The 17161-nt window shown below is 39.5% G+C and overlaps 1 protein-coding gene across 12 annotated transcripts in view; it reads right to left on the bottom strand.

Annotated features, from left to right (window-relative positions):
• The window catches only part of tns1b (tensin 1b), a 255077-nt gene that overhangs the window by 20572 nt on the left and 217344 nt on the right, over positions 1 to 17161 (bottom strand). For 10 of the 12 annotated variants that reach the window (XM_058786285.1, XM_058786288.1, XM_058786293.1 and 7 more), the window contains 5 exons: positions 11710 to 13149; positions 9906 to 9989; positions 5938 to 6122; positions 5686 to 5824; positions 1289 to 1384 (listed from right to left, as the gene is read on the bottom strand). In XM_058786285.1, coding sequence (XP_058642268.1) covers positions 1289 to 1384; positions 5686 to 5824; positions 5938 to 6122; positions 9906 to 9989; positions 11710 to 13149 — 1944 coding nt within the window. The remainder of the gene's footprint in view (positions 1 to 1288; positions 1385 to 5685; positions 5825 to 5937; positions 6123 to 9905; positions 9990 to 11709; positions 13150 to 17161) is intronic. The other 2 variants (XM_058786289.1, XM_058786290.1) reach the window with 2 other exon arrangements.

Below are 17161 nucleotides of genomic sequence, written 5' to 3'. Positions count from 1 at the left end.
CATGAAAGCCCGCATGGAGTTTGCTAAAAAACACCTGAATAAGATTCTCTGGTCTGATGAGACCAAGATAGAACTTTTTGGCCTTAATTCTAAGCGGTATGTGTGGAGAGAACCAGGCACTGCTCATCACCTGTCCAATACAGTCTCAACAGTGAAGCATGGTGGTGGCAGCATCATGGTGTGGGGGTGTTTTTCAGCTGCAGGGACAGGACGACTGGTTGCAATCGAGGGAAAGATGAATACGGCCAAGTACAGGGATATCCTGGGTGAAAACCTTCTCCAGAGTGCTCAGGACCTCAGACTGGGCCGAAGGTTTACCTTCCAACAAGACAATGACCCTAAGCACACAGCTAAAAAAACGAAGGAGTGGCTTCACAACAACTCCGTGACTGTTCCTGAATGGCCCAGCCAGAGCCCTGACTTAAACCCAATTGAGCATCTCTGGAGAGACCTAAAAATGGACCTAAAAATGGCTGTCCACCAACATTTACCATCCAACCTGACAGAACTGGAGAGGATCTGCAAGGAGGAATGGCAGAGGATCCCCAAATCCAGGTGTGAAAAACTTGTTGCATCTTTCCCAAAAAGACTCATGGCTGTATCAGATCAAAAGGGTGCTTCTACTAAATACTGAGCAAAGGGTCTGAATACTTAAGACCATGTGATATTTCAGTTTTTCTTTTTTAATAAATCTGCAAAAATGTCAACAATTCTGTGTTTTTCTGTCAATATGGGGTGCTGTGTGTACATTAATGAGGAAAAAAATGAATTTAAATGATTTTAGCAAATGGCTGCAATATAACAAAGAGTGAAAAATTTAAGGGGGTCTGAATACTTTCCGTACCCACTATATATATATATATTCCTGATTCCGAACTTTAGAAGGCTTTAGAATTTGGCCAATGAGGATTTTTTAGAAAGTACAATAATAATGTGACCTTTAAATGTCACCTATGTAGGCAGCTCACTAGGTTTTGGAACAAAACCTTTCACTCTCTCCCGCAGATACACACATTAAAAGACCACAGTAAAATGGTCCCAATATAACCACAAATGAAAAGAAAACACCAATCCATATAAATATATGTATGAGCTCACAGCTCAAGAGAGTAGAAAAGGAGAAAGGGAAACACTTGAGAGGGAGAAATGAAAGGTTATTTTGATATATGGCCCACAAGATATATTTGAGCTCCCTTTATGGAGCACAGCATGGAGCGGATCAGACCAAAGTCAAAAGACCACGCGTGTCTGCATGTGCATTATGCTGTATGTGTGTGTAAAACCTCACCTGAGCCTGTCTGGTGGAGCAGTATCTCAGCAGGGTTGTGGGGCTTCAAGCCCAGGAAGGACAGTGGTGTTTTAGCCAGTCCTGGAGGAGATCGACCTAAAGCAACACAGAGCACAGAAAGAAATGTTTTATTCAGAGTGTTATCAACTTAAAACATACTCAAAGCAAGTACATCAAGGCAAATGCTTGTAGCTTGGCAAGCTTGATTTCATATATTGCTGCGATCAGAATAGGGTTGTCGATCAATTAAAAAAATAACAGAAATATTTTTGTTAAGCTCCATCGAGCGGTTTTTGAATGTAAGAATGCATCCCACATAAACGACTCATTCAGTTCTGCCTTTTTCATTATGGAGGACTAGGAGAGCCACTAAAAAATAAATAAATAAAAGTATTAAATCAATGTTTTTATTTTTTTTTAAAACAATATAAAATCACTTTTATTTGAAATAGTCATTTAAACAGGAATATTTAAAAAAAAAAAAATACATTTATAGAATCAAAAATATTTCAAATAATTGAAATAAAGCAGTCAAAATAAATAAAGATTTCTACAAATTGCTTTTCTTTATCCATTTGCCAGCTGAATTAAAAAATTCCACCCATGGAATTAGCATATAAAAATTTATTTTAATTTTGCTTTAATGAGGCAGTGTGCATGATTAAATGTCAATATTTTTAAAGAATTACTAGTTGCTTAATTAGCTGTACTAAATTAAACAGCCCTATTTCCAAAATGTGTCAGACCGCAATTCATAATGCATTACGTAATTCTGTAAGGGGTGTTCACTGTATATAGCGGTCTTGATGTGTTTTTAGCAAGCCAAACACACATCTGGTTTAATCGCACAGACATTTGAAGGTAACGCTATCACCCCCTTGAGAACTGAGGTTTGTTATGGCAGGAGCAAATTATGTTCAGTATGATGGTGCACTTGCAATGCATTGGCCAAGCATTCACATCTGCGTTTGCGTACTTGCACAAAGTATGTTTTTGGTCCTTAGCCCTTATAATACAGATCAGTGTGTACCACTTTCATCTTCAAGACGTCAGCGTTTGACAATCTTATCAAAGAAACTGACTTCCAGATCAAGAGCCTTTGAGAGACTACTGTGATACACGCTGAGCTTTTAAAGACAGCAGACTGAGGTGGCTATTTCAGTATGTGACATGGCTGGGGAATGAGCTAATGTCTCATGCTCTGTGGCAAGGCCGTGCAAGCGTCTCTTTAAAAGAGTTAACGACGTGATTAACACTCGCTGTAACGGTGCCCAGTCAAAAGAACGAAAACAAGACAGATCATGCAGACAGCATACACCTCAGCTGAACAGATCTCGAAAACGTCACATTGAAAACATTCAAGACCTCACAACACAACGAATGCTACAAACAACTGGAGTGACTCAAAAACAACACATAAACAGTGGTGCCCAGAAAAACAAGACTGGTGTGAACACACAAATGGGGAAAATAAAATGGTAATGTGGACGCAGAGCTGTGGAAAGCAGCACGCTTGAAGACAGCAAGGGTTTTGAGTTTAGAAAATGTCTCTAAATTACACAAATGATGCATACATTGTTGCATCATTGCATCCCGAAATGTGTCAGAGCATAATGCGTAATGCAATACACACTGTCCCAAAATGTGAGCAGAAAAAGTGCAGGAAAAAAGTAAACTATTTTTTTTTTTCCTTTACTTCTATCAGACGGTTATTCCTGGATGTTCACTAAAAACCTTGTTTTACCACAATAGTTGATTGACAGGTGAGTGTGTGGTCCTCTGATTGTGGTTTGAGCGATCGAATCACATTGTTTTACCTTAGAAATGTAGAAATGACTATTTCAGTCAGATCAGATCATGGTGTTCTTCAGGGCTGCTCTCCACATGCATTCTGGGAAAGGCCAAGCATTTGCTTGCATTTTGGCAGGGCCAAGTTGATATCATTGCTGACACACACATGCATCCTCCACTTACCAAAGAATCCAAATCAATTCTTTGTTTGGCAGAATAAGTGCCTCAGCATTGGACACAAGGAGAAGGGGAAGGGGGTTGTATAGAGAAGCTTTCCAGCCTCCCGTTCTCTGCAGGAGGAGGGAGCCACGGAGACGTGCTACTAGAGCATGTGAGTGTCTGTCCACCACCAAACGGAAAAAGAGCCCCTATGGGTCACCTGCTCCCCAGGAATCCAACGGAACCATCCAAAACGTTTTACAGATCATGCCATCAGCTAGGGCTGGGTGATGTATAGCTAAACAATTATATAAATGTTTTTCCCCCCAACCATTTGATGATGTTTAATATATCTCAATACTTATGAATTTGCACAGAAATGAAAACGTATTTGATTATTTCAACAGCCATTGGTTTTGAATTAAGTCATTATGAATTTACTAATTGAATCATTGTAAATTTTCAAAAATTTGAAATGATTCACGTAAATGAAACAAATTTTATTATAAACAACATTTACCCTACATGTTTTGACTAAAAACATAGGTTTATTTGAGGGATAATGCAAAAGAATCAATGAATGAGTTTTGACTTGATTCTTTTGAGCAGATTGAACTGAATCACGGGAATTAATCAACTTACAGAGTCTTTGTGTTCCTATATTAAGAGTTACAAAAGAAAAAAAAAGAGGGAATACAAAACTATTCTAAAGAAACTGTCATTAGGAACTTATGAATAAACAGCACATTATATCACCAGCAAAACAACTGCTAATATATAAGGAATTTTCAATATACCTCCCAGCCCTAATGTTCACTAAGTATCCAGTGGTAATATAACACAAAAGAACAGGACTTGATTGATTATGTTTTGTGTTATTGTAGGCTGAAGCTCTGTTTTGTTCTCTGAAGCCACATCTAGGTACTCGTGGTAGCAGAACTAGTCTGAAGAGCTTTGAATGTGAAGTGGCCTCAGGGTACAATGTCAGTTCAAGAGAATGACTTGAATCGCTTTCAAATGAGGTGTCTGGTAAAAAGAAATGCTGTGGAAGTCCAAGGAAAACAGAGCTGCTTAACATTGTGTGCTTCTAACCTTGTAAAGAGGCTACAGACTTTTACAAGAAGCTTTATATTAAACCTGCAGGGACAATATGCTGGAGGGGAAGATGAAGCAATAGGTTATAAAAACCTGTACGGGAGAAATTCATCTGCACATGAAACCTGAGGCGCAAATGTGCTTGTTCTTTCATTGAGATACGATGACTGTGGAGGCTAACATGCGGCAGAAAAACTGCTGACGAAAAACATTTCTCAGACCCACAGACGTTGGGAATTGCTGGGGAGCAAGTGAGAGCGGGGTCTTTCTGATCTGAGCACTTATGCATGTCTATGAGCCAACACAAAGTGTGTGTTATCACTCAAACGGAGGCCACACATCTTTAACGTTGAGAACATGTGAATGAACTACAGCATCTGTTTATGATATCTACTGGCTCATGCAAACACCCCGAGGTAGGGTTGGATTTAAGTGCAGCCAGACCTCACGTTGGCTTATAGACAGTGTGTCAATGTAATGTTAGACCTAAAGATTCTTTTACAGAAAGAAGCAAAAAACCCACCACTATTCTGATATGCTAATTATGAAACACAATGGCTCTGTTCCAAAACCTAGTGAGCTTTCTTGCAGTCTTATCACCTACATAGGCAGCTGCCTTCTAAGGCTGCATCTTAACTGATCTGTAACCTCATAAGTGTGCATTGCAATCTGGAACACTCTACATGAGCAGTGGCGTCATACACGTGAAATGCGACTCGCGAATTGATTTCACTAGAGATTTGTGTTAGCATGTTGCTAAGCTAATGGTAAAACATTACAATAAAAATACAAACAAAATAAATACTGGATAACTCAAAGCTGTTTTTATCAATACTTTTAGTGAAATATGTTAGTAATCAATAACTGCCCGCATTCTCCACCATCTTAGATGGTGGTATTCACAGTTTTTTGCAACGCATTTTCTCTGTGAAGGATATAAGCGATGCTGCTTTAGAATATGGCTAAAAGAAGATAATAATCATGCTGTCTATGTTCTGGAATAGCATTTGTGCTAGAAACACACCTATGATGTTGCCTATGTAGGCAGTTCACTAGGTTTTGAAACCGAGCTCTCCTCTAAAAACTCTATGATACCAATAACAGCCAAATGACTGACAGTTTGACTTCATTGTTGCTTCTTGCTATGTTTCTATAGTTTTTAGAGCTTTACTCTAAAAACTATACCAATAATATCCTGAACTGTAGTTTCTTTCTATGCTAAACTCTTCTAGATGATATGAAAATGAACAGAACCAACAATCAGTGATGGCTGTGACCCTTTTAAAGTGTTGACAGAGAGGTAGTTATTCTACAGCTCTATGGCGCCCTCCTCCTCCAGTGGGGGAACTTACTCAGGTTGAAGTAAGGGGTTTGTGGCGAGACAGGGAAGGCAGGGGTTTGGGGTATGGCCTCACCACCAACAATCGGAGGGGGGCTGACGGGACCCCCATCCATTTCCTCAAACGCTTCCCTGTAGCTGTGCATGTGTCTCTGGAGAAAGAAGGACAGGTGGACACATATCCAAATGCACAAATACATATACATCCGCATTGATTTCTGAGATTAATACTAGGAGTAATGCGAGTGTGTCCATGCAGGTTTACCTCCTTGGGCCGCCCCCCAGGGTTCATAGCAATCGTATTGGCCAGCTCGGGTGAGATGCAGCGGATGGGGGAGCGGACCGAGCTTCCTTGGGCTGGGCTCTCGTCTTGGGAAAGGCCTTCACTGAGGGTCCGGCACCTTCCAGGAACCGAAGCCTCAACTGGTGACATTTCACCAGACTGAACTCCTGCCAAGAAAATAAATATATGACGTCATCCCTAACAGATAACTTTTAGGGCCTGCAGAAGAACATTTATCATACTTTAAAATAAAAACATATCCAAATGTCAAAATATTCCTTCAAGAAATCCATGGAAAACTGCCAATGAGCTTTTAAGAATGAACTCTCTGTCAAAAGCTGCACTGACGTCCAATTCGCACCACATAAAAGCCGGTTGGAACTACAAACAATGTTCTCATTCAAACAGCCTAGATTACAAAAAGCTGGAATATTAGAGAAACTCTGTGGATTTAAATGGTAATGTGTACTTCAGGATAAAGCTCTGGAACAGCCTCAAAGTGACTCCGAAGCCTATTTCATCACGTTCTGTTTGATACCAAGAGTCTCTACGGTGTAAATAAAACTGGATTTGTGTATGTCTTCTCTAGTAGGGAGGGGAAAAACAGAGAACAGAAATGGATAACTAAAGGAGTTTTGTAACTGAAAGCAGATGGAATGCACCTCAATTAAGTTGTTTTCGAACACAAAAATCACTATTATAATTCATTCATCTGATACATATGATTCATTCATCTATTCAGTGACGGAAAATCATAATAACCATAATAGTTCAATCTTACTAAAATCTAATTGCTTTTACCCAACATGTGTGTATTTTTATCTAATTTATCTAATAGGGAGTCAAAAATAGCAATAGAAATAAATAACATGAAATGATAACAATAACTTGAATGATACCAGAAATACATGCTACTACTTTTCTAAGCAGAAAGACTTTCCCATAGAACTAGAACTAGAGACTTTAAATGTGCACAGGGTAACACTCTGCAATGTATCATGGTGTGTGCTATCACTGTCAACTTACAGATAAGGAAAAAGAGCTTTTACGGGTTCTGTGAAAGCATGTACAGCCACACACATTTTAAAGCTCATTCAACTGGACTCTGTTTGAGAGCGAGCAAAGCATTAATACATTCTGGTGGTTGTGAGTGGAATATCATGGAAACCAGGCAACAGGCTGAGCAAAATATTTACTAGCTCCCTGAGCGCAGCCTACGATTGATACGAGTGGTCAGACCGCAGCTCAGACCATCAGAACCTCACGTGCGCTGGGAAACAACTTCAGAGAGATTGACCACTTCCACTTCTGAACAAGTGGCCACCCTTGCTCTTAAACGTGACGTTAGCGGACGTCCAGGGTGCATTTAAACCACTTCTGGAGTGCTGCCCGCAAAACGAGCAGTTCAGAACAATAGGTTAGTGATGTCACAAAGGGAGGTTCTTCAAAAGGGCGCTCACACTCCAGCTGCAATCTTTTTCACATTCCTGGATCAGACACATGCGGTTTCTACGACAATGTCAAACATTCGGATTCCAAAACTGACTGGTCCGGGAAGCGATGAATCCAGCGCTTGGATGTGCTGGGATATCATATGGTCTATATCCCCCAGTGTCGCTTCAGACAAGGTCGGGAGAGGAAACATGCAAAACAGATGTAGAGCACCAGATCTACAGCTGTGCATGACAAACTGTGCTGTTACCTTAGTGATCACACTGTCCTAATAGATTCAAGCTGCTGTAACTGAGGTGATTCAATCAGAGAAACCATCATTTGAACCAAACAAATAGATTCAAAACAAACAGATTAGATTCAAAATGATTAACCCAAGACGTAAAATAGACAAATGCTAGTTAAAATAAAGCGTCAATTTTTACACTCTAATTCACTAAATGAAGAAAAAGAAGAATGATATTTAAATATATCTATTAATATGCAACCATATAAACAGCAATATGTTCCTACAAATATTTCAACAAACATTTTTAATAAAATAAAAATGCTATGCAGGGAATTGCAGGAGTACTTTCTGAGTGATTATGGAAATATAAACTGACTGACCTGCAATGTTGTCATTTTTGTCTAAAAATAAAACTATTAAAATTTGTTTTTGTCAATTCAAATAAAGCTGATTTTTTTTTTTTAAAGATGAAATATGTAAACTTTTGTTAATTTAAAAAAAGAAAATTTAGTTGAAGTACTAAAATTACTAAAACTAAAAGCAATTAGTAAAATTTAAATCAAAATAAAAAAAATTAGTTGCATCTAAAATTAAAATATTAATGAATACTATAAAAGTTTTATAAATAACACTGCTCTGATTCACTGAATCAAATTATCTTTATGAAGTTTGAAATTATTCATGTAAATGATTTAAACTTACCAGCTGTAATCATTTTTTTTTTTGCTACTAAAATTTAAATGAGCAAGTCTACTGAAACGTATGTCTTAATGGTTTCATTGTCACAAGACACAAAAGGATGGCAAAATTACTCTAATTACTCTCTAAGAGCCTTAATTGGCAGATTAAAATCACATTAAATTCATCTAAGCTTATACAATGCGGCTCCATTTTATATCAACAGCAAAATCATTACAAATATAATGTGAGTTAAGACACATGAGAGAAAAGTTTATTCTTTTTCTGGCATAGCTTTCTCCTTTCTAAACTTCAAGAATCCAGCATGAGGTGAATAAGATATCTATTCTAAAAGAGCAGGATATATTGCTCTTTCTCTCTCTATAGCCTCATTTATGCCATTGTTCTATCTGGAATGGATTGGATCAGACTCAGGAGAGGTCCAAGACAAACATTCATCCTGGTACCTGGCTACTGAACCCGGCCTGCATGGGCCCTCGAATGGGACCAAAGACAGTCGGTGTACGAGACATTTACTCCCCTGTGGCAGATAAGGATTGCATAATGGTCTCCAGACTCAGGGAGGATTTATTACCCTTTGTCCTTCATCTAAATGCTAAAACAGAAGTAAAGGAGAGTCCTTGAATGAAGCCAGTGTCTGCTCGCTTTGGTATTGTTCCCCAGGTCTGGTAGACTGGATCTTGTGACATGGGCTCAGTTGATCCAGACAGACTGGCCTTTGTCCTGCAACTGTGTAACTTTAACTCGTCACATAATACAAATGCAATTTGTTTGTAGAGGTCACCCAGCACAAAGGAGCAAACCGAAGTAATACTCTTGTTAACTGTTATTTCACCCAAACAAAGTGAAATTCCAGCACAGGAAGAATGTTAAATTAGTGAGATAAAGGAGAGAAATAAAAATAGAGCAAAGAGTGAAAGAAATGGGAAATGGGAGAGTTTTTTCTACCTAATTACTATTACTTGCCACGGTTTACTCTCTTGAAATTAAAACTAAACTAACCTAAAATTAAACTAAAATTAAAATGGTCACATTTACTCACCCTCATGTCATTCCAAACATGTATGCCTTTTTTGATTTGAGGATCACAAAAGCTAATTTATTTTTTTTTTGGATTGTTTCAACTTTTTTTCTCAATACTACAGAAATAAATGGGGTCCAAAGCAAAACTGTAACTGTACTTGTCTTTCAAAATATCTTATTTTGTGTTCCACAGAAGAAATTCATATAGGTTTAGAACAACATGAAAATTAGTAAATGATAACTTTCATTTTTGGGTGAACTACGCCTTTACATTTATAAGTTCACACTCTATTTAAATTTAGATTTTACTTTATTTTATTTTATCCAATTATAATTTAGTCACATCTGTTTTATAATAACAATTACAAGTACAAAATAAAATAAAATAAAAATAACTGGTAGTTTTATAAAAGCTAGTACTCTTATTGACAAAAAAAGAGCAGGGGGTAGAAGCGAGAGAGAACAACGAAATAGCATGCAACCACACAACATGCACAGGTGTTATGAGTTAATGTCAGGAGCAGCACAGAGCATCATAGAGACCAACCACTGAAGGAGAAAGAGCAGCGGCGGTGGCCGAGCTCAGGAGCATTCTGCCTGTCACTGATGCCTCGGATACGAGCAGTGTACTCTGCATACCATCAGGAGGAGGAGGAGGAGGAGGAGGAGGAGGAGGAGGAGGAGGAGGAAGAGGAGGAGGAGGAGGAATGACCGTGGCAGGAGGTAAAGGAAGAAGGTGAAGAGAAGTAAGGGAAGTGGAGGTAATGATGAGATGAGGGTTCCACAGACAGGATAAACATGAGAATTGAGAAAGAGAGGGGGAAAGAAAACATTAGCACATGCTAGCATACTGATAATGGCAAAAATCTTCAAAGATGGGTGATATGGTAAGGCTGGGTGATATAGATTAAAAAAACATATGTTGTAAATTTCCGATACATTGCTCAGTCCTAACATATAGCATGTATTTGCCTTAACTTCAGGTAGAAAGATAAGCACACTCTATCTGTGGCGGAACGCTGTGGATGTTAAATGTATACAAAGTGTTCCCCTAATTCTAGATAGTGACGGGTCTGATAACCAAATCCCAGAACTAGATACAGAGAGCTCTTCAATCAGTGTTGCAAGAGCTTGTGTCAAGAGCAAGGACTCAAGGGAAGGTTACAAAGAAAGAGAGCAGCTTCCTCCTCATGCTGTCCTTCTCATTACAGGAACACTTATCTATGCTGAGTCAACAACACTGCTAAGGGTTGGTCTGCAATAAAACAGAAACATAGCTGACTAGGTTTGTCCATGAGAGCCTTATCTAAGTTGTTTCCTCTCAGGTTTAACGTTGGTTTCCTGAGGTTCTTGAGATGTGGTTGGTTTAGATAACACAGCTCTTCTGGCTCATCAGGTCTTCCTATCAGTTTGCGACCTTCATTACCTGTTTGATGCTTTTTAAACATTCATTTTGTAAGATATTAAAGATAAAGAAGGTACATTAACTGTAAAATTTGTACTGTACAAACACTAGGGGGCAAAAGTGAGCTCAGAGCCAATGCATCAGCCCTATTTCAAGTAACAGTATGTTTTACATTTATGCTTTTGGCAGATACGTAGCAAGGATTATATGGAAGTCTATATATATAGTGTTTATGACATTTTGGGTTGTAAGATCCATCAGCAGTATGTGATAGACTTAGTAATAACATCTGTAATTGAAACTCAACATTGGAAAAACCTAAACAAGTCATGGTGAATTTAGCTTGCAACAAAACAAGACTGGGTCAACAAACGACTCTTACGTGCTGCCATTATTCTAAAATCATTGACAAGAAGAAGACCAAGTCTTCCAGGAAAATCTTTCTAAACTTTCAAGCTGAACAGATAATGTTCACAGAAGAAAAAAAAAGTGCACTGCCGTAAAACAGCCCTCAGTTGTTTGGGCACTTCTCCAGATGTAATGTACAAATGTTCGGTTTTGGCTTGGCACAAAAAAGAAATGTGGTCTGATAATGAGGCTTAAGCCAGAAGCACTTTGGACAAAGCTTTCTTTGTGATCTCACAGTGCTTATGTCAATGCCAACAAAGAAACTCCACCAAAAAAGGCACCGCCTTGAGTGTAAAAGGCAAGCTCTCAAGACAAGCTTAACTCAAGCACTCGAGACAAGCATGGAGATGTTTTCCTTTACTACATTTCCCTTGATAGCTTGTTTCAATTCGCATTCTGTATACATAAAAATATGCAGGAGTAATGTAGCCTAAAGGTTAAATGTCTTGGCTGGTTATCGCCCAAGGATTGACTAATGTACCATTACTATTGTACCTTTGACCAAGTAAACTGAGAATGATGAAAGAAGTGATCTTACCAGCTACACGGTGAGCTACAAGACCATCCAATTTGTAGTTGGCATCTTCCGGTTCAGACTCTTTAGGCAAAGGGGATGAGGAGGCAGAATAGCTACGCTGGCTCTCCTGGGGCTCAAGGGACTGGGACGTGGTGCTTGAAGGGTAAATGTTGAGGGGTTTCAACTGGAGAACTCCAAAGTTGGAGGAAGGCACTGTGGACTGGAACATAGGAGCCTGACCTTCTGTCTCAGAAGGGAATGCAGCATGTTGGGATATGGCTGGTCTCTGTTGGTTCATGGAGGGTTGTGGAGGCTCTGCGGCTACCTGTTGAAAGGTCAAAGGGTATCCCCCTGAAGAGACCCCACCTCGGTCATGAATGGCTGCATCTGCTTGGTAGGATGGCCGTGCTTGGGTTTGAGAGAAAGATGGTTGGGTGGTGACCACTCCACCCTCTCCAGATGGGGCACTATGGGACTTGGGGACTTGAGTAAGTGCTGGGTCAAGGTCCAGCATCAGCATGTTGAGGGCTTCGATGGACTGCTCAATTTCTTTCTGAGATGCCATGTGAGGAAACTCCGGAAGGCTGTGGGATTGTAGTACAGGGTTGAAGGTGACCCCATCTGTGACTGGGACCTCAGGAACACCATACTGTTGCCACACATTCAGTCCCCTCTGCACTGCATCCCTACTGCTGGTCGTGCGTGTAGGAGCTTTGGGCATGCACTTCTGCTCCGTGGTCGGAGTTGCCCCTAATGATTGAGATCGGTAGATGTTGCCATTCTGGTTGGCGTAGCCACTAGAGGACCCTAAGTGCTCTTGGACAGATGAGGAGCTGTGGACTTTGGGCTCTGGTATTTTCTCGTGGACACCCTTCTCCAAGTAGGGTGCATCTTGTCCATTAATGACCGTCTCTGACTGGTAGTATAGATCTGCTGGAGTGGCTCTGCCCTCAAAAGATGAGAGGGTTCCGAGACTGTCCACACTGTTCCCTTCCTGGCTGTTGGGCAGGTCATCATCGAGGATATCTGTCTCACGGTCTACGTTGTTGTGTCCGTTGACATGAACCTGGGCGGGCACGAGGTGTAGGACTCCGCCGCCTCCGCTGCCAGAGCTGCTTTGGTAACCTGTGCGATGCATTGGCGCTTCCAAACCACTGAGCAACTGGTCCAGCTCCTGTTTTTCCTCTGGGCTGAGGGGCTGGGAGGACGGCTGACTCACCAAGGCCGGCTGATGGCTGGCTTCATCCGTGCGGTCGGTTTTGATGGAAGCGGTGGAGTTGCCCGAGTCACTGCTTACAGACAAGGCGTGGTCGACTGGTGGTAGAGTGTGGTCTACAGCAGGTAAAGTGTGATCGACAGTGGCTGGGAGACCATTGGTTGTGACCCCTCCGTCGAAAGACTCTTTCTTCCTAACCTTAGCGTAGAGACTACCATCCAATGGACCTTGTGTGTGAATAACGTCTGTAGAAGACGAGAATAAAAATGGAATGTGTTAATACATTTAGCCATTTCATATATACACACAAAAGCAATAAGCAACTTCACATTGTTCAAATTTATGTCACATCGCTCAGTTATATTATTAGGCCCTAGGTCATGCTATCATCCAACCAAGCAAAAGCTACACTCTTCACTGCAATGGTAACAAAACATGACAGAATCTATTCTAAATAACAAAATAACTGGATATTAAACACTATTGTAGTTTAGAAAAGTTATTCAAAAACACTTTGAATATTTGAACATTTACTCTCTTCATCAAGTCCCATATAAAGCATGAAGATAACTAAAATGTTTCATTTAAAGGGATACGACATGAAGGTGAGTAAATGATTACTTTTTTTATCTCTTTAATGGCAACAAAAATTATTCTTTATTGGAGAAAATGATGCTAAACCCTTGTTTATAATGGACTACAGAGGTACTTCTGATTGTTTTTAAGCACGTAAACACTTTTGGAGAGTTTGTCAAACTTTTTGAAAGTCAGGCAATTCTCTCCCTGAAACATGCACGTGTACTCACACATGCAACGAACGGCAGCTCCACCTCGCGCAATGAGTCAGTTTTTGCGCCTCTCATGAGAGGCACCACGCTCCCAGTCCAAGCCAGTGACTCACCAGTGGAAAAATCATCACATACAAGATTGGAGGCATTTCCTGTCTCCTTAGAATTGTAGTATCATTTCCTATACTCGCACATTAACACACACATGTTCAGACACTTACACAAACACATAACACACCTATTTTAGGGTGACTGTGTGTCAGTGTATCTTTGGCACTTAACAATCAGTGTCTTGTTTCCCTGTGGTCATGCATTTTAATAACAGCCTGTAACTGTTTTCTGGATTTTCAAAACCACTAAGCCACTGTTTGACAGTTCACTCTGCAATGGCCTTTTGATATCAACAATGCATTGCAATCCTAGAAAAAAATGAGCCGTGTTCTGTTCAGTGTGCTTGGGAGAATGAGACTGCCTCAAATCCACAGACTGTGACAAAATGTCATTCATTCAGATAGAGCCAGCCTGAAACACTCACGCTGAGTTTCCCATGGTGTCTTAATGCAGGATCTGTCGAGCCGCAAATCTGATAATACAGCTGGGAAAAGTGGGCACAATGCTCTGGGCTCTTCTATGCTGTTTTTTGACATTCTATAGCACTAATAGCTGAAGACGGGAGACTGTGGCTCCCTAGTCATGAACAGTTGGACTTGTGACAAAGCAGGGGTTCTCAACTCTGGCCCTCAAGGTCCACTTTCTTGCAGTGTTTAGCTTCAACCTTGATCGAACTCACCTGCCCGTGTAATTCTAATAATCCAGAAGACATTGATTAGCTTGTTCAGATGTGTTCGTTCTATTTTTAAGTGCCAGTTGGAGTCGTTTAATCTGAAATAGGTGGTACCACAATAAATACAGCAGGGGAAAAAACTCATTCATATAATGCTGCAGAAGTATTGGCCGATGACTGGCCTGTGGTAATCTGCATACATTTCGTAATCAGAATTTCCTCTAAAAAGTAGTATTTACAGATGGGTCATTCTATGAAATGCTTTTCCAGTTTGCTTAAAGTGCTTTTAAAAGTATATTTTGGTACAATTATAAAAATTGTAGCATGTAAATAAGGTGCTTAAGTGTTAATAAATTGTACTTGTATCTCAAATAACATGAATGAATTTGAATATAGAATGAGATATAGAAACTTCTTCAGAAAAGTAACTGGGTTAACATTTTAGTTTAATTTCACATTTCAAGCCTTGCACACAAAGTGTTCAGTAAGAGGTTCTTACAAAGAAAACTTAATGCTGATATTTCAATGAATTCCCAAGTTTAAAAATGTTTGTGTTATTTTCTATTTAAAAAATCTGCATTATTTCACAGACATAACAGAAATATCTAATTAACCTCCTACTAAGCGCCTCAAAAATATGTTCCAAAATACGATGCTACTAACCTGCTAAACTATGACATCCAATGCTTTTCAATCAGCAACCAGTGAGCATCATATGGTCTGCGAACATACTGTGGGCGATTTGAGACTAACAGCTCCTTCAAGATCCTTAAAAATAGACATCCCAGGTTACCTCAAGAGACCTGTTGACCTTTAGGTTGAAGATGTCTACATGCAACAAATTCAATGATCACCTTTGACCCAGTGTCACATGCAGCTATGTGACCTTCTGACCAGACTGGACATGTCTGTCAAATGCTGCCAACCTTGATGTCCGTTGTTGCACATCAAATGTAAATTGGTGCACTGACCAGAAGAAACACTACTAAGTTCAGCATATTATTCAGCGTATTAGAACAATTTCCGTGACAAATTGCTCAAATTCAGCTTTGCATCACAGGAATAAATTCCATTTTAAAGTATATTCACATAGAAAACTGTGATTTTTTTATTCACAGTATTACTGTTTTTACTGTATTTTTGTCAAATAAATGCAGCTCTGGTCATTACTTGCTTTTTAAAATCCCCAAATCTGCATAAACCAAACTTTGCAGGAGTGAATTCAGATGATTTGTAATGATATGACCTAATGTCAAAACTGAGATGACTACGTTTGTTTCTCCTCTGAGAGACCAGGCCTAGGTCCAGATTTTTCCTTTTACAGCATAGTGTGGAAAAAATGAGCTCTTCTCCCCATTTTTCCCTTTTTCTTTCCCTCCAGAGTTTCCCCTAACAATCCCTCAGCTGTTTCAAACATCTCCCAGTGTTCTAATACTCCAAAATAACACCCACCCCACACCACGGAGGAGAGCAGCACCTCGTATAAACCTCTCAGTAGGTTAAAACTTCATCTGTGACATCTCAGATGAGCCGACCAGATCTCATGTTTTATTTGCACCTTAAAAATGGAGATCTCATGATTTAATATACTGACATCAGAGGAGCTGACGCTGTCATTAAAATCTGCCATCTCAATGTGGAATCAGACACGCCTCTTTCTTGAAAAAGCAAACGTCTTCTATTTCGGCGCGCTTTTTATCACCTGTTTGCAGACACCGGTGATATCACACCCAGATTGCGCTCATCCCTAATCATCACCCATAAAAATAGCAGGATGGGAACACAAGCTAAAGTGCTTTAGATATTTTTTTAAAGCACAAAAAGAGGCACAAGAAAATATTCCTACCTGGCTTAGTGCACAGCTCTGTAAGTGTCCAAGAAGAAACAAAGTTTTGAAAAGTCTGCGTGTTTTCTTGCTCTCGAGTTCTAGCAGCTCAACATTAGTGAGCTGTGGGAGTAGTTTTGCATCAGAAAGCTCTCTCCTCTTTCTCCACCTCCTGTTTTAACTCCGATTAAGCTGTGCTGCTGAAGATGACATGACTCTTTCCTTCTCGTTGGATGTACAACACCCCTAGTGAGGTGGGCGTGAATTTATCCTCGCCCAGCTGCGTGTCTGGTGTCTACTAGAGTGACATCACTGGGGCTTTTTCTGTCGGACAGGCTCGTTATCCTTCACTAACTCCCTGGCTCTGTTTCAAAACCCAGTGAGATGCCTACAAAGGCAGCATTTCAATAACACAAAGATTGTTCTAACAGAAGGATGCCTTCTTTTGGCCAAATTCTGCAGCAGTTATAAAGAGAGAAATGTAATTATAAATAACTTATATCATTCAATATTAATAAGATATATAATTAAAAAAAGAATTGTTTAATATTGGATTATAATTCATTCAGAAAATTCAATATAATGAAAAATGAACTTTTCCCAAAAAGAGATGTTTCAGTCAGTACCAAAAAGATTGGTAAAATGTTTAATATAATATAAAACATTTTATTTAAAAAATATTATAATATTATTATTATTAATATTATTAATATTGATATTTTATAATAATATAATATTAAACAATATAAAAATATATTTTTTTTATGTTAAAATTTTAATTTTACAACTGGGCAGCTCAGAAGGCTTTTGGAACAGATCCCCTCTCAAACACATACTCTAGGGCTCTCACTGGCCCAAAG

The sequence above is a fragment of the Onychostoma macrolepis genome, chromosome 09 (genome assembly GCF_012432095.1).
Source record: "Onychostoma macrolepis isolate SWU-2019 chromosome 09, ASM1243209v1, whole genome shotgun sequence".
In the NCBI taxonomy this organism is placed as follows: domain Eukaryota; kingdom Metazoa; phylum Chordata; class Actinopteri; order Cypriniformes; family Cyprinidae; genus Onychostoma; species Onychostoma macrolepis.
The sequence above is the reverse complement of the archived record's forward strand: the minus strand, read 5'-3'. Positions and strand labels throughout refer to the sequence as shown.